At 46.4% G+C, this 26113-nt stretch overlaps 1 protein-coding gene across 2 annotated transcripts in view; it reads right to left on the bottom strand.

Annotated features, from left to right (window-relative positions):
• The window catches only part of LOC311111432 (protein CBFA2T3-like), a 45166-nt gene that overhangs the window by 13467 nt on the left and 5586 nt on the right, over positions 1-26113 (bottom strand). For both annotated transcript variants that reach the window (XM_084154148.1, XM_084154147.1), the window contains exons 2-4: positions 5065-5216; positions 1513-1763; positions 1209-1298 (exon numbers count right to left, since the gene is read on the bottom strand). In XM_084154148.1, the coding sequence (XP_084010274.1) occupies positions 1209-1298; positions 1513-1763; positions 5065-5216 (493 nt within the window). The remainder of the gene's footprint in view (positions 1-1208; positions 1299-1512; positions 1764-5064; positions 5217-26113) is intronic.

Here is a 26113-nt window from a genome sequence, read left to right on the forward strand (position 1 = left end):
TATATCTACTGTTTCTAGCACACTGTGGTGATGCTGCCTGGTTGATAGTTAACACCTTCCTATAAAGTAGATACTGTATGTCTTTCCCACACTGAGCTAACCAAGATCTCCGTAGTGAATGTATTGTATGTATGTGAATGTATTTGTGTTGGTATGTGGTGTGTGGAATACATTCCATCCACAACCGTACTCGCCACCACCATGTCTGCAATTATAGTTAATAACCAGGCATGGCTCCAGCTTGGCCGCCCCCCTGTTGTCCCCCATATGTCCCTCTGCTCTGGGAATAAACAGAAGGGACAGAGAGACAGAGTGTGTGGGACAGACAGGAATGTGTGCCCTGGTCACCACCAAGCTGCACGGCCAGCACTCAGCACCGACACCGACACCGACACACAGACACGCACACACAGTGTCAGCAGGACTGCCCCTCCCACCGTCAGAACCGTCAGCAGTGTCCCTTAAGGCCTCAGTACCAAACGTTCCCTACTGTCACATGTGTTACATATTGGACAGCTGGCATTGTGACTTCTGGACCACAGCAGAGTAATATGTTATGCATAATGACAGTTATTCGGAAGGATGGACTTTGTCTCTCTCTCGCTTTGCTCCCGTCTCTGTGACTGTGGGTTTGACAATGCAGTGAACAGGATCAGGCCAAAGACATCAACCAGAGTGAAAAGCTCTGCGTGCTAGCCGCCCTGGGCCGGCAACATCTGTCAGGGAGCCTTATTTACCCCCCCCTCCTTCCCTCCCTCCTCCCTCCCTCCCTCCGCTCCACGCCGCGCCACTCAGGGTAAACACTCGTGTGCCAGTTTTAATGAATCGCAAACGATGGCCATATGGACCAGCAGATCAGCCCAGCGCCAGGCAGGCTGCAGCAGACTGGGCTGGAAATCAGGCAGGGTCCTGCTCCCTTTATCTACTGAGCTTCAATCAGCTCCACACTCCCACACTAATGGAGGAATCACACACGGCTCAGGCACAGAAACCAGGTCGCTTTCTATACTGGCCAGCCATCCGGAGAATATTCTTTGTTTGTTTGGGTGGGCTTTGTTCTCGAAAGCCCTTAATTCCATCGCCATGCGCTAGCTAATATCAGAAGTGGAAGCTGCTCAAAGGGATATACTGGGAAATAACCTGGGGATTCCTAGGGAGCCTATTGGGAACAGGGAGGGTGTGTCTAGGTTGTGTTTTGATGTTCTTACCTTGAGGAATGGAATGACAAAGGGACGCAGCGGGAAGTTGGTAGCCTCCTGGAGTTTGGAGTGGAACTCTTCTATGGTCAGGGTGGAATTCTGTCAAAAACCAAAGGAAGGGAGAGATTGGAACACTTGGAGAAGAACCTTCACAGTAAAACTAGGAGACAGACAGAGCTGGACATGGAGAGACAGAAAGAGATTTGGACACAACTAAGTAAGTACTGTAGCTCCAGAAAAGTAGGAGAATGAGTGGGAGAGAGAGACAGAAAAGAGGAGAGGGAGAAGAGGAGAAGAGGAGAGCAAGACTTACCACCAGGCCCAGCACCAGACTGCGGACTCGCTCTCCGATCTCGGGCGAGATGTCGTTGCCGAACTGCTGCAGCGTGGTGAGGAAGCGCTTGAGCTTGCAGAGCTGGCGGGCGCCGCAGGCCGGCGGCAGCTGCTGATTGGACAGGGAGGCGGTGGACGACATGGCGGGGCCGTTGCTGAAGCCGTTGGGTGTAGAGGGCGCCCCGTTGAGCGACGTGGGCGAGTGACTCGAGTGACTGCTCCCGTTCAGCACTGCAGGGAGAGAGAGGGAGAGAGGCCCTCCGTCAGTACCAGTCTGTTGTCCTCCTCCATCCTCCTCCTGTCCCTCTACCTCCTCCCCCCGGGCGCCATGCGCTGTTAAGGCGCCGGAGGACAGGGTCGAGGAGGGTGGTGAAGGCACATGCATCCTTAAGGTTGAGGCGGATAACTCCAGAGCACACACTAAGGCTGGGGCCAGGACACACACTAAGGCTGGGTAAAGACACTGTTGGCTGCTATCCCGTACTCTGCTGCTCCTACTCCACCACGGCTCATACCCGTTTGAGTGAAGGCTCACTTCAGCTGCCTCTCACAAGTGGGACCGTTTGACCCTCCCCCCTCCCACTACCTCTCCTCCCCTTCGCCAGTCTGTTTCTCCCTTTCGCTCACCCACTCACTCAGTAGGACACAACTATAAGAGGAACGTGTTAAAGAGGTGCCAAAAATAGGCCTGTGGCCTGTGTTACTTTATTCCAATAGCAGGTGTGTTGCTAAATCAGGCCTTGCACATGTCCACCAGCTGAAAGTAGATTTGCAGCTTTCAGGTTCAGGGCAACACCCCCCCCTGCCTGGCTGCCACACTCCTGCTCCAAACCCCTACACCACTCCCTCCGTTCCACTCTCCACCTTTGCCCTGCTTCATCTACTGAATGGTACATTACCCAATATTGGTGTCATATTCTTACACTCCATCCCCTGATATGTTTTAAGCTTAGTGGGCGGTATACCATATATACTGTATACCAGGGTATTTGGAAATATTGAAACTATTTATTAGAGGTTTTTCAATACATTTTAATATTTGTAGCTACTTTTTTAGTAAACACCTTTAGTCAACTTGTGCAATACATTAGGAGATAAAGCAGATCGTGTTCTTCATTTCACAGGTCATATTATTCTTCATTATGAAGCTAACCGTAGTTCCCCAGAACAGTTGAGCCAGTCACATGTTCGTTTGTAAACAGCACAAAGGGAGAACGCGGGAGCAGGTGAGTCCAGCTGTGTATTGACAGCGGTCGCGTTTTATATTGAAAGTCAACAGTGTTATTGTGCTTCAATAGAGTGATCAGGGCTGTGCAACTATAGTTTTCTTCAAAGAAAATACATTAGTGCAACACATTCGGCAGAAAATAGCTTCATTTTCATCAGATGACAACAGAAGTGCAATGCTATTTGGCTGGCAGCTAGCACCACAAGTAAATTAGCTTCCAATGAAAAAATAAGGTATTTTTTGCAAAAACTGTGCATGGCCATCATATTTCTAATGTTTATCATAGAAAGAATGTAGCCAGCTACAGTTCCTAATGTGCTTAAAGTTAATCTGGCATTTTACCAGAGAAAGGTAGGCTACACTGAGAAAGTTCCGGAGAAAAGCAGCGACACATCAGTCAGTCTGTCTGCTGATAGAATGCCCATTGGTGAATTCTCATCTGAGGGGAGAAGTGCAACTGAAGCACGAAAGTAGTCTGATGCCGAGCAGAAATTACAATAAGAAGCCTTTTACATCTGCGTTTACAAAACGCAACAAGATATTTCTTAAGCGTTTTATCTTTCTTTCCTGCGTGAAAAACACAGAATTCTGCATTAATACGACCCCTAAGTTTAACTTGCGAGTTAATGTAAGTAAGTGGCTGAACTAATAAGGTGACCGGGCATCATATTGTGTTAGCTTTCTGCCCTGTTTGAGAAGTCAAAGCCCTTTGGATGAGTTATCTGTACAGCTGCCACAATCTTGATTTCCTTGTGCTTCTTCTCCTCTCCCCTCTTCTCTGAGCAGAGCAGGCATGCCTGTTGCCCTAGCAACTCCAGACTCCACACAGACACAAGTGTAGCCTACACATACTGCTCCAGAGCCAGTACTGTTCTTCCTTAAGACAAGCATGCGTCAAAACTCGTTCACATTCGCTTATAAACGTCCAAACTCACCAAAAATGACATTCGGTAGCGCCTACCTATATATGTATACATTTATTAGCAGGATTGCCTGTCTCTGCAATTAGTTTATTTTCGTTATGCGCTCGTTAGCATATTTAGCTAGCAGCCTCCATTGAAATTCTCTATTGTTGTGCTAATTTTGTTAGCATTCTGGTAATAGATGCCCAATGGGCTTTTCTTGCGTTATTTGATGCCACCTTGTGTACAAAGCCGGTAATACCGTATATCCCGGTATGAGAGAAGAACGGTATGACCGTATATCCCGGTATGAGAGAAGGGCGGATATGAGAGAAGGATGGTATGAAGATCTGGATACCACCCAACCCTAATATGTTTGAAAACATTTCAATCTGCAGGGTGTTTAATTTCTCCCCCAGTTTGTTGGAGTGCATATGGCAGTATGCCAACAGTGTGTGTTACATGGTAGTGTTTGAATATATGTACTCAGTACACAGTTCCTCACATTTCTACCCTTGACTCTAATCTCTCCATTGGAGCCTGGTCGGCCCACACACATGTGGGCTAACCATGTGACCCGCCACTTGTGTTCTGGTTTTAGAGGGGAGAGCGAGCTACACTGGTGACCGCCACAACAGGTGAAACAACACGGTGACCGCCACAACAGGTGAAACAACACGGCATGTCATTGCTATATCGGGAAGAAAGTGGTCTGTAGCCCGGCGAGCCCAGCAATGCCCCCTGGTAAACAAGTCCCACACACACACACACACACATACACACACACACACACACACAAACACACACTGAGACAATATCACAGCCATACTCACACATGCTCCAAGACACTTGTTCCACCAGGGAATTCTACACACACAAGTGACTGAAGTCTTGTCTTCGTCATGTTGAAGCGATCATCAGAAACACACAGCCAGGCCTATGGAGCCCAACAGCAGCCTGTAGCAGCCTGTTTCCCCTGCAGCCCAGGCAGGTTCCCTTCCTAACAGCCTAACAGCCTAACAGCCTAACAGACACAGAGGTAGAGCCGTGCCAATGACAGAGAAGAGCTGATGCAGCACTCCTACCAACTCACTATTCTGTTCACATCCTGCCCGGCCCAATGCTGCACAATACACCTTCAAGATAGATACATAGTACTACCTTAGGGAATTTAAAGGTTCTTTATAAAGCTAGAAAGAGGATTCAGGTATTCAAGGGACAACACAGACATGGTAGCAATACAGAATAGTATTTTATGCTAGATAAGATATGATATAGGACTCGTGAAAAATAGTATTGTATTGAAATTGAAAGATAGCATGCCTACATATTTTAGATAGCCTATTTGGGTGTAAAGTGCAAAGTGCAAACAGAGAAATAAAGAATACAAAAAATGCCTTACTTGACCTACTGGTGGTGGGTGTGAATGAAGCGTTGCGATTGGGTGCCTGGCTGACGGCCGGGGGTGGAGGTGGCATTGTGGGCGGAGTCGACCTGGGCTGGGTTTTGACATCAGCAGGTGAATCGGGCATCGTTCCAACCTTCTGTTCTGTGCTACCTGCAGGAAAGAGAGAGAGAGAGAGAGAGAGAGAGAGAGAGAGAGAGAGAGACAGTTACAAAGAGACAAACATGAAGACACACCCAACACCAACAGTATATCTGCCCCCAGACGCAAACTTCCAGGTACAGAACGCACAGGATCAAAATCACACCTAAACAAGCAATTTACTTCTCAGAAAAAAATCTTAATAGCTAGTTGTATGTTTTGATCAGTGTTGCTACCATTATCTGAGACCCACTCATGACCCACTGATTTGATATGAGAGAGAATATATTGATGGTCTGGCTGTGAGGTCCTGTTTCTGCTGTAGAGACTCTGTAAACGATGTTGTACTACAGCAGAGAGGCAGAGAGATAGATAGATGGGGGCTTGGAACGACGAGCAAAATATTACAGCTCTTGGAGACATAAAGTAACACCTGCTGGTCCGCTCAGCTGCTGGTCCGCTCAGCTGCTGGTCCGCTCAGCTGCTGGTCCGCTCCTGACATCCCTATCAGTGTCCCCCAGCCCCCCTCCCCACCCCTCAGCCCCAGTCCCACTGACACTTCCCGCCTGTCCCCTCTCGTCCCCCATATGGACAGGCGCTTGACAGTCAGTGACAAGTGCAGCTGGATCTGCCACTGTCCATCACGGAGACACTTCCACGAGGCTGCAACGAGGCCCCCAGCCGGGACCAAACAAGGCAAGGTAGGGCTGCTCCGGTAGGGGACAGGAGGAACGGGACGGCTTGGAGCGGTCAGGTGGCATCGCCTTTTCCAGGAGATAGGACAAGGGCTGCTATTCCCCTGCCATCCCCTGCCGCCTCCCACATACATATACATAGGGACACACTGGCTTGTCACTGCCCAGTCCCCACACTGGCGCTCTTTCTGTCTCCTATTACGACCACAACAACACTCTTGTAGTTCCAGAGAGAAGGCTGTAAATGTCTGTCTGTTTTCTTTTTGATGTATTAAAAGGTATATTGATTGCAATCTCAAATACATCATGTTTACACATAATCACATACTTTTCCATCCAAAATAATATATATTTTTGAAATAATATGGATAAAATGTAATAACCTTTGTAATATACAGTGGGGAAAAAAAGTATTTAGTCAGCCACCAATTGTGCAAGTTCTCCCACTTAAAAAGATGAGAGAGGCCTGTAATTTTCATCATAGGTACACGTCAACTATGACAGACAAAATGAGAAAAAAAAATCCAGAAAATCACATTGTAGGATTTTTTATGAATTTATTGGCAAATGATGGTGGAAAATAAGTATTTGGTCAATAACAAAAGTTTCTCAATACTTTGTTATATACCCTTTGTTGGCAATGACACAGGTCAAACGTTTTCTGTAAGTCTTCACAAGGTTTTCACACACTGTTGCTTGTATTTTGGCCCATTCCTCCATGCAGATCTCCTCTAGAGCAGTGATGTTTTGGGGCTGTCGCTGGGCAACACAGACTTTCAACTCCCTCCAAAGATTTTCTATGGGGTTTGAAATCTGGAGACTGGCTAGGCCACTCCAGGACCTTGAAATGCTTCTTACGAAGCCACTCCTTCGTTGCCCGGGCGGTGTGTTTGGGATCATTGTCATGCTGAAAGACCCAGCCACGTTTCATCTTCAATGCCCTTGCTGATGGAAGGAGGTTTTCACTCAAAATCTCACGATACATGGCCCCATTCATTCTTTCCTTTACACGGATCAGTCGTCCTGGTCCCTTTGCAGAAAAACAGCCCAAAAGCATGATGTTTCCACCCCCATGCTTCACAGTAGGTATGGTGTTCTTTGGATGCAACTCAGCATTCTTTGTCCTCCAAATATAACGAGTTGAGTTTTTACCAAAAAGTTATATTTTGGTTTCATCTGACCATATGACATTCTCCCAATCCTCTTCTGGATCATCCAAATGCACTTCAGACGGGCCTGGACATGTACTGGCTTAAGCAGGGGGACACGTCTCGCACTGCAGGATTTGAGTCCCTGGCGGCGTAGTGTGTTACTGATGTTAGGCTTTGTTACTTTGGTCCCAGCTCTCTGCAGGTCATTCACTAGGTCCCCCCGTGTGGTTCTGGGATTTTTGCTCACCGTTCTTGTGATCATTTTGACCCCACGGGGTGAGATCTTGCGTGGAGCCCCAGATTGAGGGAGATTATCAGTGGTCTTGTATGTCTTCCATTTCCTAATAATTGCTCCCACAGTTGATTTCTTCAAACCAAGCTGCTTACCTATTGCAGATGCAGTCTTCCCAGCCTGGTGCAAGTCTACAATTTTGTTTCTGGTGTCCTTTGACAGCTCTTTGGTCTTGGCCATTGTGGAGTTTGGAGTGTGACTGTTTGAGGTTGTGGACAGGTGTCTTTTATACTGATAACAAGTTCAAACAGGTGCCATTAATACAGGTAACGAGTGGAGGACAGAGGAGCCTCTTAAAGAAGAAGTTACAGGTCTGTGAGAGCCAGAAATCTTGCTTGTTTGTAGGTGACCAAATACTTATTTTCCACCATAATTTGCAAATAAATTCATAAAAAATCCTACAATGGGATTTTCTGGATTTTTTTTTCTCAATATGTCTGTCATAGTTGACGTGTACCTATGATGAAAATTACAGGCCTCTCTCATCTTTTTAAGTGGGAGAACTTGCACAATTGGTGGCTGACTAAATACTTTTTTTCCCCACTGTATTTTGCAGGGGCCATGCATACACATTCTCCAGTGAGAGTGATCAGCCCTGGTCCTATAGTGGCCCAGTGTTGGAGTATTCAGTATTAAATGCTCCATGGTAAACACTGAGTGTAACAGGGGAAGCAGCAGCCGTCTGAGGGATGTGGGTGGAATGAGATCCTTCTGCTACAAAAACATGAACTGCCGAGTGTGATGGCTTTCACAGCTACGGAGAAGATAGCTTTACAGTGTGTGAGACTGTGGGTGTGCATTTATTCGAGCGTGTGTACGCACCGTGCTAATATATGTATATACCCTGAGAGCCCAGTACCTAGTATCTGCATTAGACCAGTACAGAGGCATGTGCTGAGGAGGAAGGTTTAAGCCAGTCTCTGGCCATGGTCCTGTCACTCAGTCTTTATCAGCTGTCTCTGAGTTCACTCCACTGTTAACTCCACTCGGACAGCAGGATCATGTCAGCCACGCAGGGAGCAGCTCGCCCCATAGACCGACAGGCACCCCACTAGCATGTAGTACTAGTACTCCTGGCCATGTTTGGAACAGACCCCCACCCTGCTGGAGGCGCTAAGCAGCAGCCGCTGCACCCTCCACTGTCAAGTGCAGAAATAACCAAACACATCGGGTCACTGCCAAATGAGCAACAGGAGGATAATTAGGTCTTGACCTCCAGGGAGAGCAGCTGCAGGACGGTGGAGGGTGTTGGGGGGGTAGAGGGGGGTGCAGGAGGGTCCCGCGGTCCTCAGGGTTAAAGTGTTTCTGGGGAGGCATGGAGAAGTCACCTCTGCAGTCAGGACGGACTGGCGCAGCTCCTTACTGCTCCTCTCTCTCAGACTACTAAACTCAGTTCTTCTGCTGCTGGCTACAGGCCCTCCCTCCCTCAACCCACCACCAGACTGGCTGAGCTTTATGTTTCACACCACAGACTCACAACTCCACCAGGGCTTGAGTTTCAAACGACGTAACCAGACCCTGGGCCATTAAACAACACAGCAGACACTCTGATTCACCTTTGGTCTCAAACTGAAATGCCAAGTCACAGACATTCAGTTTAATTAGGTTACTCCTGTTTGCGTTTTGAAAAATATTTAGCAGTAACCGTTGCATACGTAATCCCAAAATACTGTAGTTAATCAATGTGCTTATATGTAACCTAAGTGAATGATTCTGAGTGACATAAATAAATATTGCATAATATTGTGTTTAATTTGTACTATTTGGCATAAACAAAGTGCTCTACATTTGGCCCTAGTAGTATGCTAATATGAAATAACCACGCAGGGCACACTGTGTGTTCCTGAGCAATGCTTTATGAATGGACCCCTTCCACAGTAGCACTGCCACAGTTGGCATTCTCCTAAACTCTTCTCTTCTCTGGTCTATTTCCATAGTTGCATGTAAAACTACTAAAAAGATGGGCTCATTCTAGTGTCATTCTAGATTCGAGGAGCTACAATGGCCGTTGACACTGTGACTGTGATCTTCTCTAGCACAAGGGGCGCTCGCCAGGCCACCGCGCCGATCCCCTAAACACAGCAAGGTGTTAGTGTTGGAGCCCTGCTGATAAAAATAGCCCCCCACCGGCCAACGCTCTGGAGCTGGTGGCTTCTGCCTGTGGGCTGCCATGTCCCCGCTCCAAGCCATGGTCAAATGTACCCTGCCTGGCCCTGTGCTGCACAGTTGGGCTGCCCTCCCCTCCTGCCTGCCTGCCTGGGTGTCTGTCTGTCAGAGAGAAGAGGAGGCAGGCAGGGCAGGGCTCGTCCATCTGTCACCACACTCAACAAACAGTATTCCTGTTCAGGAGCTATTGTAGCTATACTGACTGACTTCAACAAAAACAAAACAACTAAAGAGGACCGCACACAAACACTTAGAGGCCTGGGTTCTTGTCACTTTTTTCCTTTACAAAATGCTTGTCTGTTTATACTGCATGACGATCACTGATGGGTCATTTCACTTGAATCCCATAATGTACACGCACTCTTTCTATGACGATTGAAAAATCTTGACCCACCCTCTGTCTGTGATTTGATTGACACAGTGGATATTTTTGACAGAAAGCATGCCTTAATCAGGGCTCTTAATTTACTCCTTGGGGAGAGTTCCTCCACATGGCAACTGCTGCTAGGGCTCCCGAGGGGTTCTGGGAGTGACCACGGCCTGGCAGGGAGGGCCGAGACTCCTGGGGCGAGGGGGAGAGAGAGGGAGGAGTCCTGCCCTCCTGGCCTGCCTGTAACTACCGTGGGATTACTGACAGCTGTTTAATCTGACCAGCTAAAGGAAACACATACACACAAGCATGCACACGCTCATGCACACACACACACACACACACACACACACACACACACACGCACACAACTCTGGATTTCACGTTTAATACATTAGAAAGTCTGCTCTGTCCGAACCCCCCCCCATCTGTGGCCATCTGTGCTCCCATTGTGCTGAAGGACAGGAAGACTCGCGCCAAGGGAGAAACAGAGAGGGAAAGACAGAGTGAGATGGAGAGACTAGTAAGAGAGAGAGAAACAGAGTTGAAGGTCCACACCTCAACAGACTTCCTGGGTAGAACTGTCAATCACCCAGCATGTCCATCTGACCACAGTGTGTGTCCTGTTGCTTTCACTGTGTTTCCTCTGTCTACTTAAGGAACCATGGCATCAGAACACAACAGTGGATCCTGTTCAGGGAGAGGTACAGGACGTGCTGATCACTCCTCTTCTTCCTTCCACACAACCTTTTATCGCACACTCAAAGTGGATCTACACATGAATCAATACAGAAAATAGATTTTACCCAGGATACAATGCTGCTTCGTAGACTCCCTGAGGATTTGGGGAGCCAGGCGCTGGCTCTGGCTTTAGCTGCAGCCCACAGTATGCAGTCAAAAGCTTTTGATAATTACACTGCTGTCAGTCTCTCCTGTACACAGCTGTATATTTCTCGTAATCACGCCTAAAAATGGCTTTCAGGGATGGAACGGTCAGTCAGCAATCTGTGTTCTAAAAATGGTTTCAGTTCAGTCCTCTCAAACAAGATGAAAAACTATTCACTGCAAGATCACACTCCAGTTTGTCATTTTGGAGCTATTTCTGGTTCTCTTTATAGATTTCAGGACATATGCTTTCACTAAAACCACCAAACACACAAGAAACCATCACGTAATGACAAGCCATTAAGAGCCCGGTTGGATACTGGTAGTCTGTCTCTGTACTCACATGGCCTATCCTTCACAATGACCATTAGAACAGAGCTACTGTACTGTACTTTAGATACGGACAGGCTCTGAGATGGTCTCTAGAGATCTTCTCTTGCTCCACTATCGCTCTCCCTCTCTCCTAAATCTCTCCCTCTGTCTCTAGCGTGTTCCCTCTCTCCCTCTCTCTCTCTCCCTCTCTCTGTAATTCCCCCAGTCTCCAGGAATGCTGTTGTTTTTAATTTCTCCCAGCTGCTCTGGCTCAGTGCCCGCCCGCCTGCCTTCCCACATCTGCTCCCCATCAGGCCGCAGAGTAGTCCACACAAACACAGGCCTCACATCAAAACACGGGGATTAGAGCCCTGCGCCTCGGCCCCAGGACCCCGCACCCAGGGACCCCTGCACCCCTCTCCCTAGCCCCGCTCCAGACTCCCTGACTCCCCATCGCCCCTCTCCTGACCCAGGGATTGACAGAGACCCAGGGCCTGCACAGCCCCCTTAGCATGGGAGTGGGTGGAGGCACCATAAAGAATAGACTAGGTCTGACGGGAGGGGGATGTGGGAGCAGAGGGATAGTGGGTTAGATAGTGATCAGACTGGATGGAGGATCCTGGCTGTGATGATGATGGTGTAAAGGTCCTGGCTGGGAGAACTCAGTCAACCTGTCTGAATGGCAGACATATAGATAGCTGGGCTCTCTCTCTCACTCTCTCTCCCTCTCTCCCTCTCTGTGTGATAGAAACCAGACTCGGGATCATCTTGAGCTGATTTAGAGTTCAGAGGCTTTAGGTTCACTAATGACAGGGTGGGAGAGAGCCTTGGAGAGAGAACACCCCCAGCCCCCTCCACAGGGATATACAAGCACGGAACAAGCAGACGCAAATAAACACGTTACCCTGTTCCTTGACAATCGCTGCAATACTACACAGACTGGGCTGAACAAATATGTTTAGTGAAAACAAACATTCAGTGTGGAATAAATGTCTGTTTAATAATGGCGAACTGAAAGGCCCAGGGAGAAAATGCATGTGTGTGTGCGTGTGTGTGAATGTGTGTGTGTGTGAATGTGTGTGTGTGTGAATGTGTGTGTGAACGTGTGTGTGTATAATAGACTGAAAGATGAGCGCAGCAGGAGCCTCACAGCGCATCCAGTAATAATTCACAGAATATATGTTAAAACCATTTAGGGTGTGGCGTCAGTGCCGTAGTGACCCATGGGGTGTGTAACAGCTGCGACCCCAGCTGTGTGGAAGAGGAGGAGGAGAGGAGAGAGGGATGAGGCCAGACACACTGGTTCCTGGGCTGACCTAGTTACCAATGAGATACTGGGCAGAGGACGCGAGCTGACCAGGCCAGACCAGGACAGGGTCAGTTTAAAACGGTATTATACGCAGGAGAGATCAGCTCTCTCCTCATCTGCACCAGTCAGAGACACTGGCTACAGCAGTCAGATGTTTGAGACATGAGGCATGGTCAGGGAGAAAGGCAGAAAAACATGGAAAACAAGGAACCAATACTACTACTCTCTACTCTCTACTTCTCTATTTATGTTGAAATAGGACTCACAGTCTCTGAATTGTTCAGCGCACCAGTGAGTATTCCCTTACGTCTTTGTGTTTATTCATATACTGACTACATTAACTGTTTATTCCTCTACCTCTCTCCATTCCCCCTCCGTTTGCTGGTTCTGGGTAATGTAATGTTATTGGCGGTCTGGTGGAAAAGCCAGCTCTTGATTTGGAGTGTGAGGGAGAGGGTGACTTCAGCATGCAGGGTGATGGTGATGAAAACACCCCTGATGAGGGACCTGGGTTTCAGAGTCGGCTTCCTTCCCACCCAACACAACAGCACTTGTGAGACAAGTTTCGGTTCTCTGCCTCTCTGTACTTTAGTGTGCTTGTCATGTGGCGCTGACGGCTGTGATGACTGTTATTGATATAATTGTATTGAAGTCTAGCAGCCATCTGTTCTCTTCAGGGAGGGCGTCGCTCGGCAGTGAAGTGGTTACATGGAGCATATCGCAACTCACAGAAAAAACTTCCTTTTCCCATTTTCCCAATGGCTGCTAATAAAATCCAGATGTTCCATGGAGCTCAGTTTCTTCCTCCCTCCCTCCCTCTCTCCTTATCCTCCCTCCCTCCCTCTCTCCTTCTCCTCCCTTCCTCTCTCCTTATCCTCCCTCCCTCTCTCCTTCTCCTCCCTTCCTCTCTCCTTCTCCTCCCTCCCTCCCTTTCTCCCCAGCCGCTAACCCAGAGCCATTCCTAAATAAAGGAAAGTATTTGTGACATTCTGCCGCGGCGGCCCGTGCCAAGAACAACTCCCCGGCCTGGCCCATCTGGAGTGTGTTAGGACGGCACTGGGCACGGGCACCGGCCGAGACACAGAGACGAGTGTGCGGCCACTCTGGGGGATCACACAAACACACACACACACACACACACACACACACCAACAAGAACTAACTGGCCTGTTGTTTGGATCCGTCAACATCCTAATTTGAGCAGAAAATACGGCCTCTGCAGTTTGCACCAAGCTTCTACACATACTGGCAACACAAGCAAAATAAAGAAACGCTGGACTTCCAATCGTATCAGACAAGTCTACAGCTGTGTGCTCACAAGCAGCTAAGCCTTAATTCTCAGGTGGACTTGTTGCTGTGTTGTTTGTATTCTTGCTGCTGCTGTTCAATCAGACCCATTCAGCAGGGGAGCGCGCTCAGAGTGCGTGGAGCTGGCTGGCTGGCTAGAGGCTCCAGGCCCACTGTAAAAAGCTCACACCTGAACATCAATAACTGTCATCTCCGCCACCTGGGGACCGCCAGCGCCATGGGCACACAGCCGTCACCAGCACATCTGCCACCGCTGAGAGGGAGGGAGGACACAGAGCAGAACAGAGAAAAACACCAAAACATGGCGGATAGAGAGAGAAGAGAGAGTGGGGGAAGATACAGGGATATATGTACACTATAAAGACATAGAAAGAGAGAGAGATGAAGAGACGTGGAGAGGAAAGGGTTGGGTAGAGGGAGGGAAAGCAAAAAATAAGACATGGAACAAGAGAGAGAGAGAGATGCAGGGAGGAGAGGGGGACTTATTTGGCCCAGTTCCTCAGAGCAGTTCTCTTCTTTTGCTCCTTCTCACAGAGGCAGCCTCAGCCTCTCTCTCTCTCTCTCTCTCTCTCTCTCTCTCCTGCCAGCTGAAAGCTCTGCCTCAGGGTGCAACAACATTTAATTTGAGCTTGAAAAACGTTTAAATTAAAGTAATTTCTCTCTTCCACCCTCTCTGGACAACAATGAGGTCACAGTTCAACAGGACTACATCAGACCTGGCCTGACATGATGTCATTTCTCCCCAAATTGAGTTTATACTTAATACCTTTGCAGAACAACTTTGAATAAAAGTCTTTATGTATATTATGATTAAGATTTATGACAATTTGATTAACGTTGGCAACTTTGGCCTATTTAACAGTAACGGTAATGGTCCTGCTTTCCCCTAAACACCCATATTATTCCAATTATGGGGGAAAACCGTGCCAAAAATTACCCTAGATCGGAATCTGTTTATACTGTGCACTTACACAAACAAGCTCCCCTATCAAAACACCTGCAGCTTCACCAAACACCAATTAGCTCATCAGGCTTTTAATTACTCTGTTAATTGCATACAGGCAGCATGAAGGGCGGTTTGGGAATAGGGCGAGGAGCTCTCCCGAGGACCCGCCTTGACAATCCTGACAAAAACAAAGAAGTTCTTTGCCAATGACAACATTGACGCTTAGGCTGCTGTTAACAGCCTGGCTGCCTCATCATCATCGCCCATCAACTGTCTGCCACAGGGCTGTGTGACCTCACTTCCTGTACAGGACTCTAGCATTTCCTGCCTTTCTGACTAAGCCATACTGAGAGCAGAGAGCGAAGGGAGAGAGAGAACGAGAGCGAGAGAGAGAGAGACAGAGAGAGAGACAGAGAGCGAGACAGAGAGAGAGAGACAGAGAGAGAGAGACAGAGAGAGAGACGGAGAGAGAGACAGAGAGAGAGACAGAGAGAGAGAGACAGAGAGAGAGACAGAGAGAGAGACAGAGAGAGAGAGAGAGACAGAGAGAGAGACAGAGAGAGAGAGAGGCATGTAGTGAGAGTATGAGTCCATCTGCGAGCTGTACATCTGGATTAGTTCAGATTGGTCATGGGAAGAGGAAGGGGGAGCGAGCGTGGGAATATTCCTCACATAAGTGTGGGCATGTGGGCCAGAGTTAGAGAAGAGGTCCATACTGTAAGGTGATCTGCTCTCTCTGTCATAGAGCACTAGCACAAACATCCTCTTATCTGTGCACAGATCTTCACACTCAGAGCGATGTCAGTGAGAGTACATGGGAAAGTTTGCATCAGATACAAATATATATTTATTATCCCTGGCCTTATTTACTTTGTTTGGCTGATCTGAATGATGCATTCAGATCACTCACATCACTCTCTCTCAGCTCCCACATGCCCCCCCCCCCTTTCTCAATCTCTGTGTTAGAGGCTCTAGAGGTTGCAGCAGGCAGCAGGAGAGTGTGTTTGGCTGAGGAGGCGTATCCAGGAAACAGTGGCAGGCCCGGACTTCCTGTGTGACAGGTGTGCGATGGGAACGGGGACGGGGATGGGGGTCTGACAGCTGCCGTCTCTGCTCTGCTCTCTGTGTGTTTCTCTCTCTGGCCAGCTCAGCCCCACGGCCAGCTCAGCCCCACGGCCAGCTGGAGCCCAGAGCTGCTGTGTTTGCTCTGCCTCTTACGTCATTACTGCTGCTCCTCGCTGATTTATGGAGCACAAACGGACTTAAACCTAACCCCCCTGACACACTCACCTCCTGACTGACCACACATGGCCTGTCCATCTCCGTCTAACACAGTGTGTGTTTATGTTTTTGGATCCGTGGTTGTGTGAAGGCCTATTATCTTGTTCCTCTCTCTCATTCTGTGTTTGTGTACAGCAAGCACAAACAGCGAATTGACACCTGCACCTAAGATACCAAATCAACAACATCATGTTTTGCTGTTCTCACCTCCTCTCAGTTGGTAATGTTGATAACTGGAATCATGTATTTCATTCAGTGTTAAACGGCTGTTCTGTCTGTCACCACTGACACCATCTCCATCCCTGTAATGGCTCCCCAGTCTGAGACACCCTGTCTCATACCACTTCATTTGCCCCAGGCACATCCACAACCACAATAGCTCATGACATTAGCGGGGAGGCAGGCACATAGTGGGTGATCTGTGTCTCTGCTATTCTCCATCCCCGCCACCCTATAGGTAGCAACCTGCGAAGGGACTCCAATCAGGGGAGTCGTGACAAGTTAAACAGAAGCTTTGACAGCTTCTCCCCCGCAAATCTCCATTTAGCCCAAAGCCAGCAGCACTGGAAGCTCCTGAAATAAATACCAGTGTTTCTTCTGGGACCAGACTGACGGCTGGAAGCCACCGCTCAAACCAGGGCCTATTTTCTTTCCCCCCAAAAAAACAGTGAGAGGGAGCAGTCATATAGATGGCCCTATAATTGGCAGGGCAATAGTGTTTGCTAATCGGCTAATTAAAAGTAACCTGCTGCCATTAACACAGTGGTTATATAGGCCTAGCCCCTAGCTCACCATCATGTATAGACAGAGAACCCCTACAGACATGCTTCTCCTGCCTGTGTTTCTTCTAGTCTACGGCAACTGCAGGGTTAACTCCTCTACGTCTGTCCAGGTTTCCCTCATCACTGTCTCCTCTACTCCTTCAGAACGCTGGCCTTCATATGTCTTCGTTTATCCCCCCGTCTCTCTTATCTTATAAATGTCTTCCTCGCTTCCACTCTCCCTTTGTTATTCTCTATTTTCCCCTTCTGCCCATCTGCCTCCTTCGTTCACTGGTATTACCACCTTGGTGTCTGTCATCTCTCCGGATATTTCAGAGACTGCTGGAGAACTTTAACCCCCCCCCCCCTCCCCCCTAAATCAAAGTCCCCCTGCAGGGATTCAGCCCTAAAGTTTCCCTGGGAAGATAGGCCCTCCTCAAAGCACTTTCGTTTTTTCAATAAAATCTCTCCCCTCTTTACACTTTTCATATTAAATCCCTGATCTGTGTGGGAACTTAAATGTCCTCCCAGTGAAGGTACAGTTTAGGAACAATACAGTACCTTACATCCTTAGTAGAGGATGTGAGGGTGTGAGTTAGGGAGGCTAGGCGAGAGATTACGGTCTGTATAAGTAACTGGGAACACAAAGGCACTCTGCTCAAACCCATTTGAAGAATGACGGAACCATCTGTGGCAAAGCTTCTGTTTCCACGAGATAACAGCTTTCTAATTTCACAAATATGTGGAGAGGCCATATCCCCCTGTTCGTTTGGCTTGCCTTCCTTCCCCAATCCTAGCCTGAGCCCACAGCCTCCATCAGCCCCCTTCCAGACGCCTTTAAAGTCATTGTGGAGAGGAGTGTGTGTGAACACTTAATAACTTTAACTCCATCTCCAGTCAGCGTTCCTCTCTCTCTCTCTCTGTGATAAGGGGCTGGCTGAGGGCGAGGTGGAGAAAAGGGAGGAACTCATTATATCAGAGTGAGGAGCAGCGATATGAACTTCCCAGCCGTACGTTTGATAAAACATTTCTCAGTGCTACAGCAGATTATTCCAGCTTGTTTCCTGTGTCTGGCTCTAATCTGCATATCCTATGGGAAGTTGGGAAGAGGGAGGGAGGGAGGGAGGGAGGGAGGGAGGGAGGGAGGGAGGGAGGGAGGGAGGGAGGGAGGGAGGGAGGGAGGGAGGGAGGGAGGGAGGGCAACTGGTTAACATGAAGTGTCTCTCTCTCTGTCATGAGTGTTTTGGCTGTAGCTGCCGTCAGTTCACAGGCTCAATTCTCATAATGAAGTCAGTGTTTGTGATACAATGCATCTGCATTCACAGACTACACCTCTTGGTTATTCAATGCAACAAAAGAGAATATTGTGTCTGAGGTGCAAGGTTTAAATCAATGGGTTGTTAATGTGTTCTCTATTTTACTAGTGTTGTTGAGTGCTAATTTCATAAAACAGAAAAGCTCAGGTCTCACACCTGAGATTAGCAAAACAATTAGAGGGCAATTTACTGTAAGCATTTATCCTGCAGAGACATGACAGGTAAAAAAAAATATGTGTAAGATTAGATTTATATCTTCTCTTAAAGTAAAACAATTATTTGAAAATGTGTTATGGATCTTGTAATGCTACACTCCGTACCATGGGAAATAAGAGGCCACTTTTCTGTGTAATAATAAATGCACAGAAGATCTTGTTTTCAGTGAAAGTACAGTATTATACAGTATATGTTTGTTCTGTAAGAAGTGAGAGTGTTTAGTAGTGTGTGTATCCGCGTGGGCGCTGTGTGTGTGTGTACATATGTGTGTGTGTGTGTGTGTCCATAGTGTGTGTATAGTGTGCGTGCATGTGGTTTAGCTGGGACATAGCTCTCAGCTCCCACACTGCGGTGCCAATGTGTTTCTCATTACTCCAGATGTTTGGGAGCTGGACGGCTCCTCTGCTCTCTGACATTCTCATTCTCCCCTGAGAGGCGACCATGTCACAGTAATGTCAAACACATGTGGAGCAGACTGGGGCTCCCAACGCCAAAGCCTTTCCCACTGTTTGGACGGATAAACAGGGAGGGAACCATAGCGATCGACCGCTGGTCTGCCTGCGCATGAACCCATCACTATGGGCTCGCTGGCACCCCAACAGGCAGCTTGGGTTCCTAAGGCTGGAGCCTGCCCCCTTCAATGGGCAATAAGAGATACCCACAGAGGCCCACAAACATGTCCCAGCATGCCTCCATGGGGTTTTGAAATATATTCCATCCACATTGCAGAACTATATGTACACTGTCATATAATACTAATGTGAGGTGATCAACATATATGTAAGCAATGGGCTTATCCATTGTCACTGTTACCAGAGAACAAGACTTCACTGTCAATCTAAGAACCCAGTGTTCTGAGACACGATCCTGTCCAAAACACTATCTCAGCCTCAATGTCTCGGTCTGCCCCTCTCTTCACACACACGCACGCGAACACACACACACGTTACCTAAGATTATGGATTTCTCAGCTGCTGCAGTTTTCATCATGGCCAGACACTGCCAGATAAACAAAAGAAAAATGCATTTTACTTCTTATTTAGCTCTTCCAAAGAAAGCATTTCTCTATTTGAGATGAATTTCCTCTCCCTGGGAATGTAACTGGCACTTGAATGCTCTCTTTGGCTGCTAATGTTCAAATCATGAGAGAGCCCATACACAAAAATGTATGCACGCACGACTGTAAGTCGCTTTGGATAAAAGCGTCTGCTAAATGGCATATTATTATTTATTATTATAGGACAGACCACTGTAGCTGTGTGTGAGATACCAGACAAATAAATCAACCCAGTTGGGTGCTCACACCCTGACAGCTCTGGCCTGTGTAGTCTCTTGGTGCATAGCTTCTCCGGGTGGTGCCCTGCTCATGTAATTGTACAATAGTATTAATGCATTATAGGAATTAGGTTCACAGGGTAATCTGCTGGCTGCTTACAGGTTGGGATTCCAGGACAGTGGAACATTCACTGTAAGTCCACTGTTGCACACAACACACAGATGGCTTCCAAACCGCAGCCTCTGCGCACTGGGCAAATCAGCCCATGCAGAGTGGCTTGCTGTGCTTTTAGTTCACTTCTATACTCAGTGCCTTCCATATGCCGACCAATCTCCTACTTGCTTTTAGCATACACTATTGTCTCTTCTCTCTATAATAGGCTATTCAGAACTACATTATACTACACTTACATACACGCATATGAAATGCATTGTTTTTACACAGATGAGAATCTAGTCATCCTGTTGTCATGGTAGTGAGTGTTGCTATGGTGCGTTTGTGCACAGTACAGTACATGCCGTATTCAGGGATGATGGCTCTGGCAATTGTCGTTTGGCTTGTGTGTCCAGGTGTCTGTGTGTTCTGCTGACCAGCTGACCCTCTCTCCTCTCCTCTCCCCTCCACAAACACACACACACATACACACACTCTGCCGGCCGGCTTCGTGCTCCCGCCCACTGCCATCTGCTCCTCTCATTAATTAGAAGACGGCCAACTTCACCTGCACCGCCCGCACTCAAATTACAATAATTACCTCTCACATGCACACGCCCGCCACCCCGCCCCCCACCCCGCTGCCCACCACACTCCGGCTGCAGGTCACTGTGCTGTGACATTGTCACCTGGCGAACCAACCGGCACGGGGACCAGGCAACAGACACTATCACCTTCAACAAACAACATGTCCTACCCTGCCATGAGTGACCAATAAGGACGCTCTCCTGTGTAACTAAGTGAATGTCACAAATAATGTATATTTATATTTTTTATACAGTATAGAACATTATATTCCAGTTCACATGCTCGACTACGATCCTAGACTAGTATATAACCCCCTGGTCATAGCTTCAGTATGTTTCTGCTACCACTGTGGGCTGAGTTATGATGCCTCAAAGTGGGGCTCTTAGGGTCTATGATGCCTGGTGTTTGTCAGGCAGCAGCCAGCGAGGTACACTGCATGATCTGCGTCACCGCTTCTTTCCACAGAGGAGGCCGCTGAGACTCCATCACTGCACTATAACATCTCTCTATTGGCATGTGGCTTTGGCACAAGAGCACCTATCTCTTTAAAATAACTTTATTTTCCTGTGGTATTTTTCCGTCTGCACATTAAACGGGAGGGAGACATCCATACGAGTGTGGTAGTAGCAGAGATTGAATAAACTCCAGTGGGGTAATGAATGGTTTTCTTTAAGAGAGGTACTTCATGATGAAGTGGGGACATCTGCCTTTGGAGAAGAGTGGCGGGCGGTGAGGATGTTTGGTGGTAATGTGCGGTAATGCTGAACGGCTGTGGTTTCACCTTTGGATCTCCCTATCTATTGTCTGACTATTACCAGCCCTTCAATTATTCAGCTGATCTTTACCACCAGGGCCAATTAAATAGTACATTCATGTGATGTCCTGCAGAGAAAATGTCCTCTGTTTTTTACCGATGCACTTAGAGAAGAGTGACTTTTTGGCCAAGATGAGTCATCCACATAGTCATCTTTCTTTAAGTTATATTTATTCGTCTTTTATACAAAACATTAAGAACACCTGCTCTTTCCATGACATAAACTGACCAGGTGAATCCAGGTGAAAGCTATGATCCCTTATTGATGCCATTTGTTAAATCAGTGTAGATGAAGGGGAGGAGAGAATTGGAGGGATGTGTGCCATTCAGAGGGTGAATGGGCAAGACAAAGGATTTAAGTGCCTTTGAACGGGGTATGATAGTAGGTGCCAGGCGCACCGGTTTGTGTCAAGAACTGCAACGCTGTTGGGTTTTTCACGCTCAACAGTTTCCCGTGTGTATCAAGAATGGCCCACCACCCAAAGGACATCCAGACAACTTGACACAACCGTGGGAAGCATTGCAGTCAACATGGGCTAGCATCCCTGTGGAACGCTTTCGACACCTTGTGGAGTCCATGCCCCGAAGAACTGAGGGCAAAAGGAGGGGGTGCAACTCAATATTAGGAAGGTGTTCCTAATGTTTGGAATACTCAGTGTATATCTAGTTTAGAATGTATTATATTTCTATTTAGTTTGAGTTAAATAATATTGCTTCCAGCCCAATTCCTTTTGTCTTTCACTAGGCTAGAGCAATGTTGTTACTTTGTCTGTCTGGCAGCAATGCCAATAGGCTGTCTCATCGATGTACTCTTCTTCTACTCTCTGACGACCAATACAGTTCTGCTCATTCATTATCCTGGCTGGCACAGACACCAGCTCCATATTGCATTTTCTGGCCTTGAAACTGAGAGGCGCCGTTTTGTGAATTGAATATCTGGCAATTTACCCACTGTGGAGTCTGATCATCACACCTATGAGATGAGAGATAGGAGTAGGTGCATGGGCTGAGGGGGGTTCACGCGCGGGCAGCTATCTTTCACCTGTGCACCGCTAAAGGGGAGAAGAGAGGTGAGAGAAGCCTTTCAATTCCAGGCCACCTATTCCAGAAGTTCACACCATGGGAGATTATCAGGTTATTCCAGGTTATGAGCACATGTTAGCCTTCTATAAACGGTTTGGCCCATTCAGTTTGTGTGCAATATATAATCTACTGTGCATCTGTAACACATGATAATGTAGTATAAATATATATCATTAAATAATATATCACAGCCCATGAGATGTAGGTTATTTACTGCCCCTTCCACTGATTTGTGACAACAGGGCAGGGCCTGGTCCAAATACTTTGAACATGCATCCCTCCTTCCTTCAATCACGTATCACTCAAGGAAGGCGGCCACAAGATATCAAAACAAAACCAAAGCCTCTAGATGTAGGCCTTCGTTCCAAACGCATTACTACTTTCAGTCAGTACTTTGATGTGGGAGTTGTGGTGAGGTACTGGTACCACCACAGGAAGAAGACACGACAGGTGAGAGTACAAAGCCCTAAAAACCACAACCCGACCCAACAACTATCTCATTGCGCCTCCATGTTCCATCACACAAGGAGCTTTGCGTGCTCTCATCTCCACCAGCAGAGACGCCACATAATGTTCGGTTAGTTTAATTAATGTAGGCCTACTATCTCTAGGAGGACGAATGTATCTAAAGACCACCTGTATCCAGAGGAAGGCAGACGCGTTATGGCCCCACAATTGCTATAAACAAACATATTGCTAGAAAAAGTGCTAAAACACATAGCCTATATTTATATCGACGTATATTATAGGCCTATAAAAAGTTTTCTTATCAAGGGTTTGATATGCCTTATTGAAGTTAAAATGCTTTCAATTTGGCTGATACATTGTTGCCTCTCATCACAAATTCTACATCAGCACAATTTTTTTAGCCTATAATTTTTTGTTTTTCCAAATAAGAGAACCATCATCCAATAGGGCACAACGACTGCTGTTTCTGTGTCAAAATTAAACCATTAATATGGAAACATATTAATTCAATGCCATCAATGGGGAAGCACTGAAACTATACTGAACACGAATGTTTACTGTTTAATAACATGAATGAAAGTTCCTGTAAAAATAGCTGACAATGCTGAAAACTTGAAACAGCGAAAGTAGGGGTCAACAGCTTTATGCAAAAAAAAGTCAAGAAAAACGGTATAATAACACATAATTTCTAATCGATAAGGGAATTGTATTATTGCCCTTGAAAATCCAACTTTTGACATGTTATTTAACATAATAAAGGAACAGTATTGGTTATAATTAAAGATCTGCATAATAATATATGCAGTTATATTAACATCAGGGAAATGTAAAATCACGCCTTTCCTATGCTATGCTACCAAGCTAAATAGTGATTATCACCCAACCTCATCATCTAGTCTCGCCTATAGTTCATAAAATAGGTGTAAAAATTCAGTTTCCAAGCGTACAAAATAGGCTACAAAATAAAATGCAATTTGTGCTTTATGCCAGAAGCAACCGTGTCCAAACGTCTCTCTCGCATCAAACAAGCACACAATCAGTAGGCTATAATTTATCATTTGCAATAAACATGTAGCATAATAATATGACTTACTTTGTGAAGGTCGGGTTCAGGCTGAGGTAATTGCAGCGAAGATAATCCACACCAAAGAATGACGATTATAACGCCCCGATCCTCATTATTTGGAAGAAAGGATAAAGCCTTCCGAGATATTGAACACCATTCATTAAGGTGTTATTCCTTCTCTTTGATAATGAAAGATATTGAGAGAAAAAAATGATCAAGTCGACACTTTTACAGTCAAACAAAAAATATATTGGTTTCCTTTGGATTCAAAGCCGTGTTGTTGACTTTTCGGTTCAATAAATTATGAGGTAATTCACTTCTTAGATATAAATTGAAAACTATTTCGCAAAGCTAGATAGAGCGATCCTTTAGTACATAGAAGTCTTTGGTTTACTGTCCGTTTTCGATGGTAAAAACCAACAGTTTATCTGGATTTTGAGAAAGAAAATCACAACTTCTCTCCGTTATCTAAATGTGAGCTGTTTCTTTAGATCTCATTTTCTGTTAGCAAGGATAGGCTAATACAGTAAAGAAACCACACATATAGTTGATTTAGCTATGTATTAACAGTTGTGCTCATCGTAGGCAAACAATATTTTGTATAATCTTAAAATTGTCAGAGAAAATAGGCTACTTCACAAATCCTTGTCCGATGCGCGCGGTAGGCTACATCCAATGTAAAAATATGAAATTCATTTGGGCATGGATCCTCTTGTTCCAAATGCTACTCCTCGGTAGACGATTTTGAAACCGTTGTTTGGCACACAATCGTCCACATTAGTTTTCAATTTCAAGTCTTTATACATCCATAAAATTAGTCTCCCTTTGTTTGATAATGTCAAAGCTGAATGAATCACTCGATTTTGCTCAGTAAGACACCACGCTTCTCAGACGGTCATTGCCAACCGATCCAACTGTTCAGGCATCGAGGACCGCTCATTCCACTGAAACAATTGGCTTGAGATGCTGTTGTCAACTCCAGTCAGTAAAAAGCATTCATCATATTTCGAGCGCCTAAATGGTTATCTTTGTTTTCGCTCATTTCGTGTTTTGGTTAATTTTGTAGTTTTCGATTATTTTGAGCTCGCGGGTCTAGTGTGTAGTCTTGCGATTCTCTCTATCCCTCTGTAGCCTTCTGTCTGCGTTTAAATCACCATCTGGAGCAGGATGCATACGGAGCTCCTAACCTCTCTCTCTCTCTCTCTCTCTCTCTCCCTCTCTTTCTCTCTCCTCAGACCTACGAGTTGACAGCCTCCTTGCTGCTCGATTCTGCAATAGCATTGACAATTGACAGCACGCGTCTAATCTCCATATTGTCAATTTTTTTCTTGCATAATAAAACTCATGAAACTATGACCTCACGCACGCACGATCGCACGCACACACACACACACACACACACACACTGTGCACAAATATAGGCTATTGATTTATACTTCAAAGAAGTACAGAAGTTTACATTATGTTATTTTGTAAATTCTAGAAATACAATGTATTCCCCACGTGAGGTTTTTACTTCAGCCCTATTGGATTTATTAACTCTATTCACTGTCATATGCCTATTTTATGTGCAAAGAAACAACGAATATTTGTAGCCTAGTGTTAAGTTAGCCTAATTCCATACTTCTGTTTAGGATATATAGCCTACATCAAATGGTCAGAGGAAGTGTAAATACGGGCGCCTACAGTAGGCTATAATACCCGGTATGCATTCTATATTGTCTGACATTTTCCCCATAGAGAATCATTTTCCCCATGTCTACCCATGGGGGCCGCTGTTTCCTCACATCAGCAGATAGCAGCTCTAAAACCACCTCACTCGTCGCCTAGGCAATCTCCCCATGCAATGCCCTCAACATCATCTTATCATTTCTACCAAAGGCCACCCAATTAACTGATCGTTCAGACCCTTGACAATCAATGGACACTTTCCTCTTACTTCTCAATAGGCAATGGTAGAAAATAAATACAAGATTTCTGTTTTAGCCTATGGAGGCCTAAAAAATGGTGTGCAGTAGCTATCACTAAAGGTGATTTTGTCTGAAAGGTGTCTGTAAACATAATCTAGTCAGGTTGGATTTGCACCTCCAGAATCTGCAGCCCAACACCATACTGCCACTGTTGTACCGTCATTCCATCCTACATCCTCGTAGTGTGTGTGTTTTGAACTTGTGTGTGTGTGCTTGAGTGAATGCTGTATCTTTTGTAACGGGTAGGTGGTATGCCTACCTGCGTAAATATGATGGCTTGGCGTTTACCACAAATTCCAATGCCTAGTTTTCTAAGTTTGCCGTCTAGGCCTATTTTCATTAGCACACTAGCCTATCCTAATTCTAGCTCCCAGACAGCGGGAATTTGAAAAACTCTAAAAGTAAATGGTGCTCATTTATTGATGTGTTGAATCGTTGCGCGCCATAGTTGAACAACTTTGTGCTAAAACGATGACATC

The sequence above is a fragment of the Coregonus lavaretus genome, assembly GCF_964263955.1.
Source record: "Coregonus lavaretus genome assembly, chromosome: 37".
In the NCBI taxonomy this organism is placed as follows: domain Eukaryota; kingdom Metazoa; phylum Chordata; class Actinopteri; order Salmoniformes; family Salmonidae; genus Coregonus; species Coregonus lavaretus.